Source organism: Melospiza melodia, chromosome 9 (assembly GCF_035770615.1).
Source record: "Melospiza melodia melodia isolate bMelMel2 chromosome 9, bMelMel2.pri, whole genome shotgun sequence".
Lineage (NCBI taxonomy): Eukaryota > Metazoa > Chordata > Aves > Passeriformes > Passerellidae > Melospiza > Melospiza melodia.
The window spans coordinates 36,375,618-36,398,223 of NC_086202.1; the positions used below are offsets into that span (position 1 = coordinate 36,375,618).

The 22,606-nt window shown below is 48.2% G+C and overlaps 1 protein-coding gene and 1 long non-coding RNA gene across 3 annotated transcripts; one reads left to right on the forward strand and one right to left on the reverse strand.

Annotated features, from left to right (window-relative positions):
• Positions 1-1,309: 1,309 nt before the first annotated feature.
• Positions 1,310-11,244, reverse strand: LOC134422291 (C-type lectin domain family 2 member H-like). The gene is made up of 6 exons (XM_063164281.1): positions 11,137-11,244; positions 10,998-11,085; positions 2,622-2,720; positions 2,338-2,519; positions 2,077-2,177; positions 1,310-1,986 (listed from the first exon to the last, which is right to left on the reverse strand). Exons 1-6 carry the CDS (start codon positions 11,242-11,244, stop codon positions 1,872-1,874), a joined length of 693 nt encoding a protein of 230 aa, XP_063020351.1. The 3' UTR covers positions 1,310-1,871.
• Positions 11,245-11,318: 74 nt separating this feature from the next.
• LOC134421697 (uncharacterized) lies at positions 11,319-22,490 on the forward strand. Of its 2 annotated transcripts, XR_010028665.1 has the most exons (7): positions 11,319-11,464; positions 17,407-17,470; positions 18,472-18,594; positions 20,159-20,290; positions 20,928-21,421; positions 21,656-21,720; positions 22,353-22,490. It is a non-coding gene; the product is annotated as an uncharacterized LOC134421697 (long non-coding RNA). The 2 variants fall into 2 exon arrangements; XR_010028666.1 differs by lacking the exon at positions 20,159-20,290 and having other exon boundaries at positions 22,353-22,487.
• Positions 22,491-22,606: the final 116 nt, after the last annotated feature.

Below are 22,606 nucleotides of genomic sequence, written 5' to 3' on the forward strand. Positions count from 1 at the left end.
CTCCCCAACACAAGAAAAGGAAAGAAACAGACTGTGTATGGTGAGGGCGTCAAGCTTCTCTTGCAAGCTCCAGGTGTCCTGGACGTCTCAGGTCAGGTCCGGAGCCGGTCCAGTATTTTCAGGGGAGGGTAAGAAAGAGGGAACAAAAAAAAAGAAAAAAAACAGCGCAAAAAGCAGAAAGCAAGCAAGCAAAGCGGCTAGCCAAGCCAAGCAGCAAAAAGCCAAAAGCCAAAAAGGCCTGGTCAAACACTCCCCCCCTCTCTTCCCCGCCCCGCCGCAGCAAGACGGCCGGGGGGGTGGAAGAGAGAAAAGGCACAGCTGCCAGACACAACACACGATATTGGGATAAAGGCTGTCAACCCACGACACTCAGCAATCAGAAGGTTCATGCACTAATAAAAATACGGTATGGTTAGTGGGCCGAGAGGTTTGGAGACGGATTTCCTCAGCCCTTTCCCTTTTTTTTCTGGGGGTAGCAGTGCTCCCTGTGCCCTCCAGCCTGGCCCTTTAAGTAACTTGAGCCTCCAGGCTGCAAATCCCAGTCTCCAGATAAAAGGATGGAAAAGCTCTTTCCCCCTTCCCCCTTCTGGGTCTTTTCTTTTGAAAGCAACTGTTTTCTATCCTGTGGTGGGAAGAGAGAGATCTCCAAAAGACAGAGCAGCTTTCTGAGCATCCCCCTCCCATATCACGACAAACTGACAACTTCTCCTCCTCTCAATGCTTCTGGCTGCTCTTTTTCTTCCAGCAGAAAGGCAGAGCATCCATTTTGTAAACGAGCTGTGGCTGACAATCCCAGAGACCCCCAGAGCTGTAATTTTTCCTTATTCAGTCCATTGTTGTATTTTTTTGTTAAGGTTTAATAATCCTTCAAAAATCTTGAAATGAGGGTCGTTTCTCACATCTTCCAAGGACAGTCCAGTTCGTGATGATTTCCAGGAGCCCAGGGCGATTTGGATTTCCCATTTGAGCTTGCTGTATAATGTTGTAAATAACAAATATACCTAATGGCTTTCACATTTATGTATTAACTTTTGTTTTGCAAGTTATTATTGATCACAAAAATCCTGATACAGTACAAATTGTAATTGCTGCTTTTGATATAGTATGACCTGTCAGATTATATATGCACGCTATAGCTTTTACAAATAGAGGTGTCATAGACACTATCTTAGACCATAGCATAATAGAGACTGTGAAATGTTGGAATGATTTTCTCATGTAACTAACTCAGAAAATGGTGTAAAATAAATAAGTGATTCCCCACATTTAGGGACTTTCTTATCAAAAAGACAAGATTAGTAAACAGAAACCAGGGCACCGAAAAAAATAATTTATTGACTGTTGTTATCAGGGAGTGAAAATACAAGACAGAACCACGATAAAAAAAAACCAACATATTATTTTATACAACAATAGAGCATGAACACAAATCAAAGGTTAAAATGAAACAAAAGAACATTGTAAACCACAGCAATGTTTGAACATCTATATATTCTTATAAATATCCACATAGCTCTAAAATGTAACCGTACATAAAGAACACAGTTTAAATTAACTGTGTGCTAATAGCCAAGCACCCCAAGGCAGGATTTTAATGCTTAAAAAACTTTTTATAAAAAGTGTAAATACTGAGCCCTATTTCTCACACATAATGAGGGTATTGCACTCACTGCAGGCAGCATCAGTGGAAGGATGGATTGCAGAGACTTTTCCTTTGCAGCCCCAGCCCAGCGTTGGCACTGAGGTGACCCTGAGAGGAAGTGCAAGGCACAGGGTGCAGCTAAGGAAGGACAGCGCTGTGCTGGGCTCAGCGATGAAGCTGAGCTCCCTGGCATTGCCCAATGTGGAGAAGGTCCTTTGCGCAGCTGCTGTTACAGGGGACCTTCGGGCTTGCTGCAGACATATGGCCGCTTCTCGGAGCAGTTCCCAGTCTTCAATCTCTTGTCAGCCAGGTACACACACTCAGAATCACCGTGGACATAATCCCTGCAGGGAGGAGCAGAGGCAGCGCTGGCTGCCAGGGGAAGCCCTTGTGCCCCTGTGCCCCCAGGCCCTGCCCGGCTCCACAGCACTCACGGGAAGCTGTAGCTGCTGTTGTCCAACCACTGCAGGCGCTCGCCCCGTCTGCGCAGCCCGAGCCAGAAATCGCCGTTCCCACAGAGGCGGAAGAGCAACTCCTGCCCAGGAGAGAGGAGTGGGAGCTGCCCCGGCCCCTCGGGGGGACACGTGCCCGGGGCTGCCCCCGCACGCCGGGGCTCCTTCCCTGCAAGGGCCCGGCCCAGGAGCGCCCCCAGGCTGCCCTCAGCCACCCCACACCGCCCGCAGCCCCTCACTCACCAAGGCCTCCTCATCCTTGACAATGGCCAGGGAGGCGTTCAGCTTGGAGCACCGTTCCTGAGCCTGCTCCCACGTGCTGTAATCCCTTGACAAGTTGTAGTAGAACCCCTTGTACCCAACCCAGTCAAAGGGACAGCCCAGAACTGATGGCGGAGTCGCAGGTGTGACTGGAACCTGTGGTGCTGCAGGGGGAAGGGGAGAAGCTCGGAGGATTCCCCTGCGCAGGGAGCAGGGAGCCCGCTCTGCCTCAAGGGGCTGGGCCCAGGCTGCTGCCCCTCCCTTACCTGCCAGCACAGCCACGGCCGCCCCCAAAGCCAGCGCCAGCACCAGGAGCAGCAGAACCAGCACCGCCGTGCCCACGGGATGGCACCTGAACCGTTTGCCTGGAACAGGAAAGAGCTGCTGGCTGCCAGAAGCAGAGCCGGCCCTGCAATCTGCTCAGCCCACGCCCAGGGAGCAGAGCTGTGGCTGCGCTGTCCCCGCTGCCCAGACACAAGCGCAGCCTCCAGGAGCTCTACGGTGCCCCGGTGGCTCTGCAGACGCTGCAGCCCAGCTCCCTGCCTGTGGGAAAAACGACCCCATAATTTTGGCTTTCACGTTTATGTGTTAACCTATGCATGTTATTAGTGATTATAATGACTTAGATATAGTATCAATTATAACTCTTTCTAGCTGGATGCTAATATAATATAAACTATCAGCTTAAGTAAACACTGTATTGATCAAAGACATAGTAGTGCAATCAACAGCTAAGTATCACTTAAGAAAATAATAGTGTGATAAATGTACTGTGTTACAGACCTTAGCAAAACATCAGATGTGAAAAAAGGTTTTGTGTGACTAAAAACAGTGTAAGGCCATCCACTGACCAACCTGACCAAAAGATAAAATAACAGTGACAGAAACCACAGTACCGGAGGACAATCATAGAATACCATGTTAAAATTATGGAGAACATACTAAAATTTTATCAGAGGATGTGAAACATCAGAACTGAGACACAAGAAGAAATAAAATATATTCACCTGACACCCAGGATGTCATGCAGATAAGAGTGTGAAGCAGTCAGACAAAGGAGTTCCCAGAACATAAGAAAATTTGAAAGAAGGTCTGAATAACGCATTAAGCACATGAATACGCATGTACCTCAGCGAGCTAACAGTACAAACAGAACATCATCAGTATAACCCCGTGTGCTCTTTCGCAGTTGACCAGGAGCACCCAGCGCTGGAAATATTGTCCCTTTTTATCCTATTACTATTAAAAACATTATTATTATTATTATTCACCTTTCAAAACCAGTGAATTCTATATACCTTACCTGTGAATGGGGCAACCTGGCACAAGGAATTCACCACAACCCCCAGCGCCCCCCCCTCACCGCAGCCTCCTCCGCCAGCTGCGAGACACTACCGACCGCACACCTGTGCTGGAGCCGCTTCCGAACCCCGCCACCGCCGCCTCGCCGGGCTCCGGGTGCCGCCACTGCTCTGCCATGATACGGACGGGTGACCACTGCCGCTCCGCTCCCGACAGGGTAATAGGGCGGCGGTGGGATGGGGGATTGTAGGGAGCGTCGGTGAGTCAGAGATTTCCGCCTAATCTGACCAATCAGCGGGAGGGAGGGCAGCCAATCGCGGCTCGGAAGCGCTGCGGCCATCCCGTCCCGCCTCAGCCGGGGCGGGTCCCAGCTGGCGCGGCGCCGCCGCTAGCTGCTGCCGCCGGCGGGGCGTTCCTCGCTCCCGGGGCTCCGCTTTGCCCGGCGCGGCTTTTCCCTCGCTGCTGCCGCCGGCGGGGCGTTCCTCGCTCCCGGGGCTCCGCTTTGCCCGGCGCGGCTTTTCCCTCGCTGCTGCCGCCGGCGGGGCGTTCCTCGCTCCCGGGGCTCCGCTTTGCCCGGCGCGGCTTTTCCCTCGCTGCTGCCGCCGGCGGGGCGTTCCTCGCTCCCGGGGCTCCGCTTTGCCCGGCGCGGCTTTTCCCTCGCTGCCGCCGGAGCGTTCCTCGCTCCCGGGGCTCCGCTTTGCCCGGCGCCGCTTGGCCCCGGGCGAACTCACTCCGCCCCCGTGGCTCCCCCGTGCGGCGGGGCGAACCCCCGGCCTCTGCCGGAAGGGCTCGGACTGCCCCTGGCTACTGAAGCCTCACGCACCGTAAAAATATGTTGAGATGCTTTCTTAAAGTTAATCTTGTGTTTTTCGTGGACTCTGATTTCTCTGACAATTGTTACTGGAGAGATTCAAAGTGGTCAATACAGTGCCTCATTATTATTATGTGCAGCATAACACAACCTAATTTCTTTAACAGAAATGCGGATAACATTTACCATATGCTATTACACTAAATACATTCTTGAGAAGCTCCCGGTTTGTTGCACACTGCCAAATTCTACGTTGTTGTATCTTTCAGTACAACTGCACTTTAAAAAGTCCTAGTAAATGTATGGTCCCTTAAAATTTGCAGCTACCATGAGTTTTTCTCAATGTTGAATTACACAGGGTCAATGTATTTGATCACACTTCTCTAATCCCTCCAGTAAATCCATCAGGCCACTATTTCAGCCACACTTGGTTCACATTTTCAGCACCTTACATATTGTAGTACCCAGAACATAAGTTACATATTGTAGTACCCAGAACTTTTAAGGATACTGATTGTTAGTTCAGTTATGTTTTATTTGAATGTGATTTTAGTGTTGCTAAGATTAAGCAAAGTTAGATCTGGAAAATGTTAAGTTATGCTTTATTGCTCTATTGAGTTAATTTTGTTAAGAGTCATTTATGTCAAGGTGGATTTCTGTCAGGTTTGAGTGTTGCTGAGTTTGGACAAGGTCAAATTTAAGTCTTCACTTTAAGCCATTTCATGTTCTATTCTAATTTCTTTAAGATGAGTTTTTATTCAGTATTAAAGATGTTAACTTTAAGTTCTCTTAAGTGTACTCTACTGCTACTGCAATAATTCCATTCCAATTATTTTAAGTCCTATATTAATTTTGTTTAAATATGTTTGTTTACATTGCAAGATGGAGTTATTTCCTTCTAGAGGTAAGACAGATCCAACTGGAACACTGATTAACACCTGCTTTGGATAGAAGAAGATACAGTTTGTTGAGCCCTTGATCCTCTCACAGACTGCACAGGTGTCAGTGCTGCACTGCCTGACAGGATCATTGATTGTGATCTCTTCTGGTTTATCTTCCACAGATAACACAGGAGAGTGGGTGGTTGCTCTGCATTATGGCTGTTATCCATGGTAAGCTGTTCAGTGTTTCATTGCCATGGACAGAGGAATGCTGGAAGAATATCATGTCAAATTCCTGAGACAGTCACTGTTGATATATGGGTTCCATCATGTGAGTTCCCTCATTTTTATAACAGACATTATGCATAAGACACCACTACCTTATTTATAACTGGCTTTTCATAAACTTTGTGTGACTATCCACAAGCCATGGTGTCACTTTGGGATCTCTCTGTTTTGCTCTCCAGCTGCAGATGCATCTCTTTGAACAGGCTGTCTGCAGCCGTTCCCTGCACTGCCTGCTCAGCCTTTAGTCCCTTTTCTTGTTCCAGCAGGGTTGCTGTGCCCTGACCTAGGGCTGTCTCGTGATTTTCCTGTGTTTCCAGAGTTCCAGGATGAGATCTCTGGGCTCTGTCAAAAGCCTCATCTGAGCTGAGGTCCTGTGGTCTTTCCTGACCCTTTTGTGACACATCCTTATGGGACAAGGCTGTGACCTGCTGAGGGCAAGGCTGCTCCTACTCTGTGGCAAACAGACACAGCCCAGTTATTCCCACAGAAGGGGATTTCCCTCAATTTAGTCTCCTAAAAATAGGGGAAATAGAGTTTCCCTTTTCAACTTCCCTCAACTAAAACCATCCTGGGGGCTTTAGGACACCTTTTTCATCTGTGAAGGCCCCTTCAAATGGAGGGTCCCCCTCGATGGAACTCTTACAGTGGCACATCAAGAGGTTCCTCTCAAGGGAAGCCCTTTCAGATCGGGCACAGCCGTGCTTGCTCTCAGTTTGAACCTCAAGATGATGAAAATGGGGCTCTTTCCCTCAATTCAAACAGCACCATAAAGGGTTTCTCCTTCCATTTAAACATGAAAATCATGGAAAGCAGTGACTGCCTGCCAAGGGAGTAACCTAAATAATGAAAAAGGTGTGTTTTCCTTCAATTGAGACCCTTCAAATCACAGGTGAATGGGGATCCTCCCCAGTTCAATACACAATTACAGAAAAGCTTCCCCTCCTCCATTTAAATCCCTTTACTCCTTGTAATGCCCCATTTCTGGGGGCTCTGTGGGGGAATTTGGGGCACTTGTGCCGACTCACTGGTCACCCCTGGGGCTGCTGCCCCTGCACAGTGCTGAGGAGTTCCCTCCCAGCTCCCTGCCAGTATTCCTCTTCCTGGCAAGCCCCGGCAGGGATGGGGAGAGCACCGGGCAGGAGCTGGGAGCACTGTTCCCTCCCAGGGCTCCTGATATCCCTCCCAGTGCTCCTTCCTGCTCACTCCCGCTGCTCCCACTCTCCCTCCCAGTTCCCTCCCAGTGTTCCCAGGATCTCTCCCAGAGAGACTGAATCAGCAGAACTGCGTGTTGTGCTCTTGAAGAGGCAAGACAACTGTCAGGAGAGAAAACCCAACTGGGAAAACTACACACTGTCACACAGGAACCCTGAACGAGGATGGGTTTCTCTTGCTGGCACAAGGAGAGAAGGAGAAATCTGACAGGAATATTCTTCATCATTCTGCCCCGACTTTGTCAAAACCTCCAGCTCCTGCACTTCAGGAAATAACAAGTGGCTTTTGAGAAGCGACTTTGATGTCAGTGAGCAGGTTATTATGGATTAATCTTGCACTGGAAAGCAGTCTTCACACCCTACTGCTCTTTGCATCACCCAAAGAGCTTGGAGGCTGCTGCCCAGGGAGCTCCTGAGTTGTATCTTCGTGAGAGTCTGCCCAAAATATCCTTAATTTTTGCCTCACAATTGTCATGAAGAAAAGACCACCAGAAAGTTAAAAACTGTGGAGCCGGTGGGGAGAGGGAAGTCATGCACTCCTCAGCTCACTGTTTCCACAGGTGTTGTTCGCAGAACACGCCACGCTGAACTTGAAGGGGGCATTCTGCCCTTTCCTGAACAATGGACCTGGACTTTCTCCCCACCTCCTGGTCTGGCTGGTCTGAGCTCTGGGGCGGTCCCTCCTCCAAGACAAGACCCCTCTCGTCTGCCTTCAACCATTGTGACAGACAAGCAGAGATGTGAGCCTTGTCATAAAGGAACCGAGACAAGAGACCCCTGTGCAAGGAAAGCCCCTCGTACCTTCTTCCAAAGACTGGGACTGAACCCTCCAACTAGGGGCAGGTGTGCACTGGGGGGAAGGGGAAAGCTGCCCAGAGTAAGCACAGGTGCGAGCACTGGGCCATGAAAACAACGGTGCCTGCTGCCTGGCTGGGGTTTGTGTACCCCCTGTTCTTTCACCCCCACAAGATCTTGGTTTCGGCTCCCCTTCCCCCCAATAAAAGGCAGTATAACTGAGGTCCTGGTCAGCCTTGCCTTTCGAGATCCCCCTGGACGTGGCCTGGTGAGCTTTCCACGGCTGCACCTCGAAGGAGAAAAGCAGCATCACGTTCCGGTAGCTATACCCAACTCCCATCCTTTCCTACCTCTTTGCCTTATCTTCTCCTTTTTTCCCTGATTCCCTTCACCAAAGCATTTCTGTGGTGGTTATTTCAATAAAACTGCGTTTGTTGATTTGTTATTGCAAATCTCTTGTGCCTTTGTTGGTTATTTTGCACTTTAAAATCACCGTGTCACCCGTTCACTGGGACAGAACGCGACAATCTTCCTTGTCAATCTCACCTGCCACTTGTTCAATCACGAAAACATAAATAAAATGCAGGGAGCATTGGCCCAGGGTCTCAGGACTTGCATATCTCTTCCACACAAAGGGAAAAAAGCCAACTCTGTTTCTCCCAAGCCACAGAGTTAAAAAGTTCATGTTATGTACATATATTTTAAAGGGAAAAGAGGAACAGTAAAATATCAATTACTGTGTCAGTGGTGCTCCAGCCTATTTCTGTTGTCTTCTTTCAATTGTAGCACCTCTAAGAATACTTTCAAAGAAAAACAAACAAACAAACACAAAAACAGAAACAAAAAAAACCAAAACCCAAACAAACAAAAAAACCCCCAAACCAACAAAACAAAAAAACCCCACTGAATTTAAGCTGAAGGAGAAGCAATCTGGCTGCAGGCTTGTAGCACTCCACTGCCTGAGTTCCAGTAAGGGAGCTCATCCCCTCTGCAGTTACAAGCCTGATCCCAAAGTCCTGAGCATCAGCTTTTAGCTTTTTGAACACTGAACTGTAAGAAAAGCTGCTGGGGAGGGCCATGCTCCAGGCACATCTGTGGCATTTCATCTCTCCAGCTCTCTCAGCTCAGCTTGGGTCTTTTCCTCTCCTTGCTGGGCTTGGCTCATGCATTTCTAGAGGGGCTGGCCCTGCACTGATCAGACTGACCATCAGACAAACAGCTTCTGGCACTGTGGCTCTATCCTAAATGGACCATTGCCCAAAGGAATTCCAGTGCCTCCATTTCACTGACTCGAGATGACTTTTAGAGGAACCTGGTTTAATGCACTCCATTTCTAAACAAGGAGTGCACAAGGCTCCTGCACTCCCTGCCAGGGTCACTCTTTAAAACTTGGAGAAAGGCTTTAAAGCAGCACAGAGCTTGTTAAGCACTAACAACTTCATCCAAAATTCAAATCATTAGCATGGGCAGAGCCTGACTTTAAAACCGAACTGAAGAGCAGTTCCATTGCCAATTGACAAGATTAGATAGGTTTCCTTAGCAGTTGCTGAGATGACAAAATAAGGGAGGGGCTGAAGCATGGAGTGGGGGAAAGAAGGGAAAAACCTTCATTTGCACAGTGGAGTTTTAACCATCATGCTCACACCTCAAGGAATTGCAGAAACCATTCCAACCTCAAGGCAGGAAAAGCTTCCTGGATATTTTTCATTTCAGCAAGAGCCTAAGGGAGCCCTCAGCAGCAAGAGATTGGGATAACTGCAAGGCTGGTTTCTGGAGCAGAGGGAGCAGGGTGTGCTCCTCAAAGCCAGACCCAGAGCACACAGAAGGCAGAAAAACAAAGATACAACAAAGCCTTAAGTGGGAAACGGGTTTTCAAGGGTTTTCTAAGGAAAGAACAAGGTCTGGGAAACAGGACATGGAAGGTAAGAGTGGAAGGAAACAGGGAGACAGCTGAGGCGTCTTCAGATTCGAAAAGAGAAAAGAAGGGAGGAGAATGGAGGAGGCAAGAAAAGGCTGGGACTAAATTCTAACGCAGCCGGCCCAGCCGCTGTGGGTCCCTGCCTGTGAACACGGGGGAAGCCGGCACCAGGAACTCGCCAGAAGCCCCCCGGCCCTCACCGCGGCCCCCTCTGCCCGCAACGAGCCCCGAGCTGGGCAGCACCGACCGCGGTCCCACCTGGGCTGGAGCCCCCTCCGAGCTCCGCCATCGCCTCGCCAGGCACCGCCGCAGCTCCGGAAGTAAAGGAACCATTATGCCCGCCCATCCCGGCATAACTCAGAGCCCGGGGCGGTGTGGGAGGGGTTGGGCCGATTTCACCGCCAGCGTGTGGGGAAGCAGCGAGGGGAGGGGCGGGAGCGGGAAAGACAAGGGCCGTGTGCAGCGGGAGCGGGTAAGCGAAGGGCCGTGTGCACCGGGTAAGGGAAGGGCCGTGTGCAGCAGCAGTGTGGGAGGCGAGCGCCCTCAGATAGCGCCCACAGTGTAATAAACGTTCTCCTCCAGGCCCTTCGGTCTGGGTCCCTTTTCCTTAGCGCGGGTTTTTCGGGACAGCAGCACCCCCTCGCCCCCCACGGAGCCTTTCTGGTTCAAGCAGATCAAATGAATCCCAATTCTCATCGATTTCCACCACCTGCTATTCCTCCCCTCTTTTCGTAAATGGACTTCGCAGTTCTTTTCTTTCCTCCCACAGAGCTGGAAAGCAAAATGCCAGCCTGCCCCATGGAAATCCCAGCCGCCTGCCACCGCTGCAGCCTTGTCCCTCTTTTTCTCCCCTTTACTTTGCAGCACTTTTTCCTCCCTCCTCTCCTTGCCAGCTGACAGCAAAGCCATTTCACCCACTGGCACCAGCTGCCTCCTGTCCCTCGCTCCCATTTTGCCCATTCAGAATTCCTGGAGACGCCTGCCCGCGGAGCCGGAGCCGCTATGGGGCCGGGTAATGCTGCAGTGAATGGTGGAAGGGATTCTTGGAGTGACCTGGGCCAGGCCAGGTACTCGGTGCCACCAAAACCGCTCTGTGCCTCTCCTCTTCCCCCCGGCCCGGTCGCCCCATGACGGCCCCTCGCCCGGCCTGCGAGCTGTCGGCTGCTGCTGGCCCGGGGCAGCTGCGGCTCGGAGTCCGCCTGCCGAGGGGCAAGAAGCAGCAGCCCCGGGCTGCTGACTATGTGCCCCGCATTACTGCCTGCCCCGGCGCCTTGGAGCCCGGGGAAAACCGACCGCCGGCACAGTCGCTGTGGGTCCCTGCCTGTGAACGGGGGAAGCCGGCACAAGGAACTCGCCAGAAGCCCCCCGGCCCTCACCGCGGCCCCCTCCGCCCTCAGCGAGCCCCGAGCTGGGGTAGCACCGACCGCGGGTCCCACCTGGGCTGCAGCTGCCTCCGAGCTCCGGGTGCCGGTGCCGCCGCCGCCGCCGCCGCCGCTCCGCTCCGCTCCCGATGCCCCGCCTTAGCTCTCAGAGCACTCGAGCTGGTCCCACTGGCGCCGAGGGCGGTGTTTGAGCGGCGTTTGGCCGATTTGACGAATCGGCGTGCGGGAAAGCAGCGAGGGGCGGTGACGAGAGCCCGAACAGGACAGGAAGCGCGACGTAGGGCCGGGCAGGATGAGTCATGGAAATTACCCGATAGTGGTTTTGTTTTCTTACACAGAAGTGACTCACGGCGCCATATTAGGAGCCAGAGACAGGGGTATATTCAGAAGCAGGAGCCACGCGAGGGGAGCAGGCAGGTCACTCCTGTCCTGCAAAAATCTTGCTAAGGAAAAGGGCCCCATGCTGTTATCGCTGGTCGAGAACGGCAGCTCCGGGAAATCCGCTTCTGGAGCTCTCAAAAGTGAATTACGGCAGGGATTTTTGAAGTGAACCTGGCCAGGTGCCCGGTGCCAGCCCCGAGCCGGGCTCCGGGCGCCGCTGCCGCCGGGGAATAAAACGAACGCTCCGCCGGCCGTCGCTAGCATTCCGGCCAGACCCCGCGGGCATTGGGGCTGGTGCCGCTCTGCGCTCACACTCCCCGGGCGCTCGGGCTGGTGTCGCTCTGCGCTCACGCTCCCCGGGCGCTCGGGCTGGTGCCGCTCTGCGCTCACGCTCCCCGGGCACTCGGGCTGGTGCCGCTCTGCGCTCACGCTCCCCGGGCGCTCGGGCTGGTGCCGCTGTGCGCTCACACTCCGCGGGCACTCGGGCTGGTGCCGCTCTGCGCTCACGCTCCCCGGGCGCTCGGGCTGGTGCCGCTCTGCGCTCACACTCCGCGGGCACTCGGGCTGGTGCCGCTCTGCGCTCACACTCCCCGGGCGCTCGGGCTGGTGCCACTCTGCGCTTACACTCCCCGGGCACTGCAGCTGGTGCCGCTCTGCGCTCACACTCCCCGGGCGCTCGGGCTGGTGCCGCTGTGCGCTCACGCTCCGCGGGCGCTCGGGCTGGTGCCGCTCTGCGCTCACGCTCCCCGGGCACTCGGGCTGGTGCCGCTCTGCGCTCACACTCCGCGGGCGCTCGGGCTGGTGCCGCTCTGCGCTCACACTCCCCGGGCCCTCGGGCTGGTGCCGCTGTGCGCTCACGCTCCCCGGGCGCTCGGGCTGGTGCCGCTGTGCGCTCACACTCCGCGGGCGCTCGGGCTGGTGCCGCTGTGCGCTCACGCTCCGCGGGCACTGCAGCTGGTGCCGCTCTGTGCTCACGCTCCCCGGGCGCTCGGGCTGGTGCCGCTCTGCGCTTACACTCCCCGGGCACTGCAGCTGGTGCCGCTCTGCGCTCACGCTCCCCGGGCACTCGGCCTGGTGCCGCTCTGCGCTCACACTCCGCGGGCGCTCGGGCTGGTGCCGCTGTGCGCTCACACTCCCCGGGCGCTCGGGCTGGTGCCGCTGTGCGCTCACGCTCCGCGGGCACTGCAGCTGGTGCCGCTCTGCGCTCACACTCCGCGGGCGCTCGGGCTGGTGCCGCTCTGCGCTCACGCTCCCCGGGCACTCGGGCTGGTGCCGCTGTGCGCTCACGCTCCCCGGGCACTCGGGCTGGTGCCGCTCTGCGCTCACACTCCGCGGGCACTGCAGCTGGTGCCGCTCTGCGCTCACACTCCCCGGGCGCTCGGGCTGGTGCCGCTGTGCGCTCACGCTCCCCGGGCACTCGGGCTGGTGCCGCTCTGCGCTCACACTCCGCGGGCACTGCAGCTGGTGCCGCTCTGCGCTCACACTCCCCGGGCGCTCGGGCTTAAATTTAAGCTCGGATCAACTTGCAATTTCTGACTCATGAACCTCATATTTAATTTTTTGTATTGATTATAAATTTCTTGAGCACTCTGGTAATCATGGTTACTTAACTTTGTTACCTTTCTTGGTTTCTTCAGGTTAGAATTTTTTGAGATCTTTAGGTTGGTCTGCACGGTCAATACTACTATTTTAATAAAACAGGGAAATAAGCACGGCAAAAAGAGCAATCCTGCAAGTATACACACAGTGAGGAAACCTATTTTTTCCCATACATCTTTTTTGAAAATCTGTAGGCTATCCCACCAACTGGAATCAAGTGTAGGAGTTTGTTCTTGGTTATTTACACATGCCAGTTTTTTTATTTCATTTGAAATGTTTCTAATAATTGCATTCTTTATCTCTAATACTGCCTGGAGCCTGATGATTCTGTTTAACATAGATATTGGGGTCTGAACTTGGCCTTTACAACTTTGGATTGTCTCAATTTCTAATGCACTTTGCTTCTTCTGTTTGGTTTCTCCTAAATCATTGTATATAGGAACTCCTAAACTTGATCCAGTTACTTTGGGTAATAAGAAGAAAGCTATTTTATTTTTTATATAAAAATATAATATTTTATTATATTTTTTATTATTTTTATTATTTTATTATTCTAGCTGTGCAGCTGCCAGACCAGTCTCCTGACAATTTAGTGTATGCTGTAGTACTGGAGATCAAAACCAGGTGTTTAGAGCTCTCCTGTAATGTGTTATCAGTTTCTGTTGGGCATTCCCTATATTTACACAGTTCCTTCATTTTCCAAAAGGGGTTTATCCCTTTTTCAGTACAGTCATAAAATTCATATACTTCATGGTGGGTACACTTGTCTCTTTTCTCAACAGACTCTAATTTATTTGGATCTCTTGGGATCCACTGGGTAGCTGAATACTTTTAAGCAATGCTAGAGCTCTGATACCAATTATTTTCCCATACAGTTCAGTCTTTTTGACTCTTCCTTCTGAGAGTCAACTTTAAATCTTTTGGTCCTTTTATCACAGTATACTCAGGTGAATTAACTTGTGATGTGGTTGAATCCTGTCCAGTGCCCGGAGGTGAGAGTGGTGGGGACTCTGGCCCAATGCCAGAGGGGAAAAAAAACTGCTATTGAGTCTGGCCCAATGCCAGAGGGAAAAAAAAAAACTGCTATTGAGTCTGGCCCAATGCCAGAGGGAAAATGGGGTGCAATCTGGTCCAATGCCAGAAGGAGAATGGGGTGCAGTCCGGTCCAATGCTAGAATGCCAGAGGGAAAAAAAAACTGATGTTGAGTCTGGTCCAATGCCAGGGGGTGAGAGTGATGTGGGTCCAACCTTTTTCTTTTGGTCTGCACAGTTGAATTAGTAATGAAGAGTACCTGAAAGGGGCTTTCAAATATAGGCATTAATGGTCTGCTATTTTATGATTCTATCAAAACTCAGTTTCTTTGGTTAATGTTATGGGTAACTGGTTAATTTCTCTTTTTCTATAGCTTGCATGTTTCTCTTACCAACTTCTGCATACTCTGTATTTTTGCCAGGTGTTGTATTTCTGTTAGCTAACTTAACTCCCAAAGTGATTTTATACTCCTATTTTTCTGTGTATTTAACTTACTGGTTTTTCTGTTCTATTTTCAAGATCTTATCTATTAATTTCTTGCTTCTGTTTCTTACTTTCACTAACAGCTTAAATACCTTTCTTTTAACTCCTTACTCCTAAGACAATTTTTTTAAAATATTTTTTCTCACACTATTTTTCAACACAATACACCTCTCTCAAAGGAGATGTGGTAAAACTTATAATGCACAATCCACATTACCTGTACTTTAATTCATCTACATTTACTCACCTTTATTTCTCATTCACCTTTACACCCTCAAGACACAAAGTGGATCCTTATTGCTGGTAAATCTCTGTGGCTCCCCTCACCTTGGGGTTGGCCCCCAGGTCTCAGCATCTCTGGGCCTCTTGGAAGGGCCCTGGCTCTGGTTGCCTCTGGTGCACATTCACCTGTGAGGCTGTCTGCAGGAACACTGGTCTGCTTTGCAGGTCACACACACACAGTTTACCAAGGGCACTTCCAGATGTTGCATCGGGTCCCCTAAAGTGCAAAGCCCCTGACCCCCTTAATCATCACCTCTAGGAACCCTCCCCAAGGCCTCTTGTTCCCTGGCTATTGCCGCATCAAGACTGAGCTTTCTACAAACCCTCCTGACGTGTCCTGGCTCTCCACAGTAATAGCAATGTCGTTTTCTCAAAGGGCCTTGAGGTGTCTCCATCCCTCTTGCACCTGACAGTACTGACCTATCCTTGCCTCCTCCTGGTGGTGGACCTGCCCACCCTGCACTTTCTCTAGCTACAGCAACCATGATCTTAGCCTTGGCCCTTACTTCATCTTCCTCCCTCCTTAAATACATCTTCAGTGCTTCTCTTGCTAACTCATTGATGTCCTTTTCTTGCCAATCTTCATTATTTTCCAGTTTTCTCCGTACATCTGGCCAAGATTTGGTAACAAATTGGACTTTTAGTAGCACTTGACCTTCTAGGGTGTCTGGGTCTATTCTGGAGTACAACTGGAAGTTCCGCTTTAGGCGGTTAAGCCAGGCAGCAGGAGCTTCATCTTTCTCCTGTGTACCCTCAAATGCCAACTGGGTATTAGTTCCTTTGGGAACTGACTCTTTGATCCCGCGAATTATCAGTGATCTATATTCCATCATGGCCTTCCTCCCCTCCTCCTGGTTAGGGTTCCAGCTGGGATCCGTTAGTGGCAATTTATGTTCACCTGTTGGTACCTGGGGTCCTGGACTGTTATCTTTCTCCCAAATTCTTATGCTAGCTGCTCTAATCATCCGGACATCTTCTGGGGAAAATAATATGTTTAGAATGGAATTCATCTCCCCCCAAGTGTAGATATTTGGACCTAAGAATTGATCCACTTGGTTGGCTATGCCCACTGGGTCCTCAACTAAATGCCCCAACTCTTTCTTGAACCCTCTCACCTCAAAAGCAGTTAGAGGAGCATTCCCAAAGCCAACACCTCCCACTACTCCTCCCATAGGAACTTCTCTGAGGGGAAAGAGTCTCCTGCCCTGTTTATTTCATTATAGAAATGTAAATTTAAGTTTAGAAATATACAATCAATATATAAAGACATTTATAAAAGCACAACATATAAATGAATATTAATAATAGGAATACACGGAATATATTATGTAAATTACATAGCACATCAATGTCCGCTATAAATATGCATGTAAATATAAATACGAAAACTATAAAATTTATTTAAATATGGTTTTAAAGCAAGGGGGCTTGTTTGGGTCTAGTCGGGTAAGAGGCAGATTTTTGGCCTTTATTTCAGAGCAGTTTTCGGCGGGGGTCGCCCCTGTTCTTTTTTGCCGCCTTCCCTGCCCGCAGCCCCGAGGCGCGGTGCCCCCCCGGCTGGGGCGGGCGGCAGTGCTGCCGCCTTGTGGGCAGAGCGCGGTACTGCAGCTGTGCGCGGACAGGCAGCCGCGAAGCCGCCACCTTGGGAGTGGCGAGTTGCGGATGTCGCGGACTTTTCCTTGACCTTCTCAAAATGGCGGCCAAAAGGGCGGGAAAGTCGCACACCCTGGTAAGTCTGCCCCCCTGTGGCCACAGAGCGGTACCGCACCCCCCGAGCCAGCGCCCTGCCCCTCGCCGCTGAGTGCCGGGGGCGGGGCAAGGACGCGGCTGCCGAGCGAGTGAAGGGCGAGGGGCGGGCGAACGGCGTCGGAACAGGGCGGCAGCCCCGAGCCCACACTCGCCCCGCTCCAGGCGCTGGGAGCGACCGCGGGCCGGACAATCCCGGCGGGGCGGCCCCGGAGCGGCGGGCAGGCGGCGGAGCGGGGCCGTGGCGCTCCCCGCCCTTGCTGCCGCCAGCTTTGGAAGGTCGGGCCGGGCGCCCACCCCGTCCCGCCGCGTCCCGGTCTCTGTAAACTCCTCTCTGGCTTCGCACGTCCGTGCTGGAGAGTGGGAGAAAGGGCCCTGCTGGTTGCCGTGTCCTCAGTGGGCAGAGAGCTCTGACCTTGGCCGCATGGGCTGGTGGTTTTGCAAGTGTTAATCGTTGAAGGCAGCAATAAGTGGATTTAGAGCCTGTTCTTGAGCAGACAAAGGGAAAAAGTGTGACTTTGATGCTGAACTTGTCATTTTTCATTTGACTTGTCTTGAATTATTTAAGAATAGAGAGAACTAGAAAAAGAGAGAAATCGAATTGGTTATTGAGCACTCCTCAAATGCTCACCATGATCCAGTGTAGAGCTGAAGGGAAGGGTGATGGAACAGAGCTCTGTGCTTTAGAAGGAAATAAATTTAAACCTGACCTCCACACAGAGTCTCAGTAATTTCTGTTATTTTAAAATACAAAATACGTTTAGGAAGTGTTGGAAGTTAGTATTTTGGGAAAGAAATGGCAGTTCCACAGAACATTCCATTGAACAGAGGCTCTGGGAACGATTCATGTTGTAACTGCTGTCACTGCAATCAGTTGGTGGTTCAGCCTTGAAATGTGCACTTGCCCTTCTATAAAGCACTGTTTTGTTTGCCTTTCAGTGCTATGAGTCTTGATAAATTGGAGAAGAGCCCAAGAGAAATTCATCATCCTGAGCTACAAAAGGTAGGAAGTCACATTTTTTGGTTTGGTTCTTTTTCTTTATTATTTTCTGGAAATAAAAGTAATTAAGTATCAATACTACTGGTTTGTTTCTTCCAGTAGCAGATGATAATAATTGTAGTAGTAGTAATAATAATAATAATAATAATAATGTAATACTACTTAAACTGTCTTTATCCATTGAACTGGCCATTTCAAATAAAAACTTTTTTTACGTCTCCTGTTTGTTTATTTGGGTTTTTTTTGGAATGGTAGAGTTTCCATGCCAAATTCATTATGATTAATTATGGAAACTATGAGTGCTTATCTAAACATATGCAACATCTGTTTTTCTGGAGCCTGCCTTGTGCTGTCCTGTTCTAACTGGTAGCTTGAATGTTCTGTCACTTGAAAGGACTGTAATCCTAATGAGCACTGAATTGCATATGACTAAGCTAAATACTGATTGTTGTAGAACTTACTTTACAGTTCTATGAAAGCTGACAGTCTTTCTAGACTTCTGGACTTTCTACCTTTTTGGACAGGACTCTTCATCAGGTGTGAGGGGAAGCATGAAAATGGTGTAAGCTTACCTGCAGCAAGGGAATAGGGAATTTAGATACTATAAATACAGGCATTAGTCTCATCACCATAAAATCTGCATTTGTTCTGTTCTGTATAAATTTGTATGATTCTTACCCCTGGGTAGCTATGAGGTAACTTTATTTTGGATGATGAAGACTTACTCTTAAGGTGATTCTTAGCTAACTACAAATATGTTCAGTACTTCTAAAACTAACAAGGTGCTATTTTTTGACCAGTGTTTGTTTCTTTTATCTATGTAGATCTGCTTAAACTTTTCTTTTTCATATATTCATGTCACATATTCATGTGGTATGATTTTACAGAACATGACAGTGGTAAAGTATGACAAGCTGTAAGGTAAAGCATGGAAGGATTGGAAGAGTTGCAGTTTCTCTTCCCTGAGATGCTGTGCAGTCAGAAAGAAACATTTTCTCTTTTAGAATATGGTTAATAGAAGATCCTTCAGTGATGTGTTCCCAGAGTCCCCAAAATCAACACGGAAGCAAGAGGAAGCTCGACAAGCAGAGTTTGTTCGGCTTGGTCAGTTAGGATCACTGTAGAAGGTATGCAGCTGTGTTTACAAAGTCTGTGTCACTCCTTTTGGTAAACTTTGATTACCTTGCAGTTATGGTGGGATTTAATGCAGTTTTCTGTGGCCAGAAATAGTTTTGTAGTATTGCATGATTGTAAGTTACATTAAAATAAAACATGAATAGAAGTATTTATCTGTAACGCCTGAGGTGTACCTGTAGAAATATTTATATGGCACACGAGTTAAATGAAGGTTGTAAAAATCGTACCTTAGGGGGGTGCCTGGTACTGTCCTTAGTGTTTGTTAGGAATTTTGTGTCGCAGACATTTCTCCACAGAAATCCTTTCTTTTGGATTTCTGTGTCTTCGGGAGGCCAGAGGCTCCAGAAGACAAGGTAAACAATTATTATCAGATGCTGTGGAATGCAACAGGAACACCTTGATTGGCTCATTTCCTATGTTTATAATTAAGGGCCAATCACCAGTGCAAGCTAGGGGACTGAGTCCTTGACCACAACTTTGTTGGAGATTCTTTTCTTTCTATTCTTGGCTTAGCCTAGCTGCTCTGCAAACCTCTCTCTATATTCTTTTAGTATAGTCTTAATGTATTATATATAATATCTTAATAAATCAAGCCTTCTGATTCAAGAAACAAGATTCACCGTCTCTCTCTCACCAGCCATACCCACTCAGGTGCGGTAATAATTTTGCAAATCAGAGGTGAGTTTGTATAATTGACAAGAGGATCCTCTATCTGGCTACTTATAATAAAGCAAACTGTGTAGATGGTTAGATTCTGTAGTTTGAGGTGGAGGTTTTTCTCTTTTACAATATTTGACTCTTCTGAGTTGCCTCTTAGAAAGAAAGTAAACAACAACAAAAAAAAACAAACTCAAAAAACCAAAGCCAAACAAACAAGAAACCCCACAAAATTCCCCAAAATAAACAAACAAAACCAAAAAACCAAACCACCTACCCAAGAAACAGCCAAGGTATGTTTTGGCTAAGATACCTAGTAACCATTTGACATTTTTGAGGATACAGAATTTGCCTCTTATTTCATTACTTAAAATGGCATAGGAATTCCAAACTGGAATTACTTTCTAGTCCTAAATTGTCCTTTTAATATAGTCTTTAGTTTGGGTATTGCTGACAAACTCAGTTTAAATGAAAGATCTGTTTGTATGAGGCATTGAAATTGAAAACCACTGTGAAAGGGGATACCGCAGCTAACTTGGTAACCGCAAGCTTTTGTAAAAAGGAGGTGAGTGAAACTGTCAGAGAAGTTATGGAACATTAAACGTTATGTAGTATGGTATATATTTATTCACTTCTGTAATTAGATGCTGCAGCAGAAAAGAGGAAAGGTACAGTGTCAAACTGATTCTGCAGTCACTGTTAGATTAATAAAGGATGAGCCTGGGGGCAGAAGCACTTCTAAAGTTAAAGCAAGTGTGGACATTTTTACACCTGAGAAAATTCAATGAAGGCGACATTTTCCATTTGCAATCATCTTTTATTTTAATTTCAGCACTTTTGAAACAAGATTCAGTTGTGTTTTCATTTCCTTTTGTTTCATTTGGATTTTGTTTGAAGTCATTAGGGAGTGAAATATGCCAGCTGCACTCCTCTGCATGTGTTTTACATACAGAAGGTTCACAAGTGCTTCTAGAATTCCAGAGATTCAACTAATGTATAAACTGGGAGAGGAGGGGCAGGCTCTGGGAGGTAAGTACAGAGAACACGGGATGGAAGAACCATTTGGCAGAAAGGCAGAAACTGTATCATGTGCTAGTCACTGAATATCACAAACTGAACCATAAAATATAAGCAAACTGCCTATGTGTGGTACATATATTTTAAGTATATAGATTTGGGATTTTTAAATGAAAAAAATTATCGCGTGGTGGTTGCGCTGAGTTTCAGCTGCATGTGTTTTAATTCAACATTTCAGGGATGTGTCTTACTAGTCTCCAAACCAGAATTGATGCAGGGAGACCTCTGCCAGAAAATTATTTCAGTTCTGATATTTCAACTTCCAGCAATGTACTGTTTGGAAACGTATCCTCCCAAAAGCATTTACATGTTATTGCCATTGTCCATCGCATTCTGTGTCTGTACGATCTGGATTTTTTAGTGCACGTAACGTGTATCCCATATGTTACTTCATAGCCTTGGGAATCTCAGTCTTTCTGCAGTAATTTTCCTCATGAGGTTTTCTCTGCAGATTCTTGGGGCCAGTCCTTGCTGGTTTCTACAGATGCTGGTGTCTTTTTAACAGATGGTTGGTAAATGATCTAGTGTTTTTGTGTATCTGACTATTTTCTTGAAAATGTGTCTTTATGTATCTGACCATTTTCTTCAGCCAGCCCCTCTCTGCCATCGTCTCCTGAATCTGCAGCAGAGCAGTTCCAGTCCATCCGGGCACGTGTAATCCAGTTCCTGATGATCTGAACACACAGAGAAGCACTCAGCTGCTGTGGGGGGCTCAGGGAAGGCAGAGTGTGCATTGTCATCTTCCTGAACCTACAGACAAATCAAAGTGAGAAGCCACAGCGTGGAAATCAGTCGCATATATGCTAAACAAAACTTGCAGATTTATTTAAGAATTGTTTCTGCTTGTTCTTTGTTGTGCTTCTGTGCTTAGAAAACCTCCCTTTAAAATCAGTTCAGTTCATCAGTTGAACATTTGTTTGCAGACCCTCAGTGAGCAGAATTTGTTGCAGACTCAGTGCACGCTGTGCTGGCCTCTCGGGAGTGTGAGGAGCTCATGTGTGCTACTTTTTGCTTTAGGACGCTCTGAGATATTTATTCCTTTTGGGATACATGATGAGAATTCCCAAGAGAGGTAGTTATAAGGTATGACATCGGGAAAAAGCCTGTGTGGTTGGAATGTTGTTGTTGTCAAAAGTTAATTTTTCCTTATTTCTTAGCCACTAGTTAGCTTTTTGCTTTATTTTTGTGGTATCATTATTTTATTGTTTTAAAAAATGCTTTGAAATAACTTCAGTGGTTGCCCACCAGTACCTTGTTCAGATTTGCCTATTTTCTTGTAGCTGAAATGTTCACATCTTGTTTATCATTCTCTTTAAGAAACTGCTGCCCAGCCAACTAGTAACTGAATATCTATCTGTATGGGACATGAGGAGAGGATTTAGGTAATGTCTTTGTTTCCAGAAAAAAGTTCCAGTGTAGTTTCTAAATAGAGGAGAAGGGGGTGAAGACTCGGGGCTCTGATGCTGTTGGGGCACCCCAAGGTCCCCAGGAGAAGGAGCCCCACTGGGGTGCAGGAGCAGGTGTGTTCTCATGTAATATAGAATAAATTATAAATATAAATATGAAAATCATAAATATAAAAATATTTTTAAATACTTAAATAAAGCAGGTTTTTTAATTTGTCAATAGGCAGTGTTTTGATTATAAAAATTATAAATACAAATAATGTAAAGTTAGAAATCTAAGTATAGGAATATATAATAAATAAATAGAGATATATATATATAAAGTTTAAAAACATAAGAAAAAATTAGTTGTAGCAGTAGATATGATACATAATATAAATAAATACATTTATAGAATTTTATATATATTATATATAATTATTAATACACTGCATCAAAAGAAACTATAAATATAAATGTGAATATAATTATACTAAGTATAAAAATATTTCAATATCGTTTGAAAGAAGGGTTTTTTGTATTTATTTCGTTAGAGATGGGGGTTTTATTTTGAATAAAAGAAGTATTATAGAAATAAAAATTTCAATATAGAAATATACAATCTATAGAGAAAGATGTTTGTAAAAACACGAACGAACGACGCCTCCTTCGGCCGAATGGAACGAGCTCAGCCGAACCAAGGCGAGACCGGCCGAACCTGGCGGCCTCGAGCGAACCGAGGCCAGGCTTGCGAGGCTGCCTGAACGGAGCCGAGCTCAGCCGAACCGAGCCCGCTGCTCTCGTGCGCGCTAATTAGCGCGAGTGCGGTCACAGCCCAATGAGCTCCTGTGCCACCCCGCGCTCCCGATCGTGTCCGTGCGAT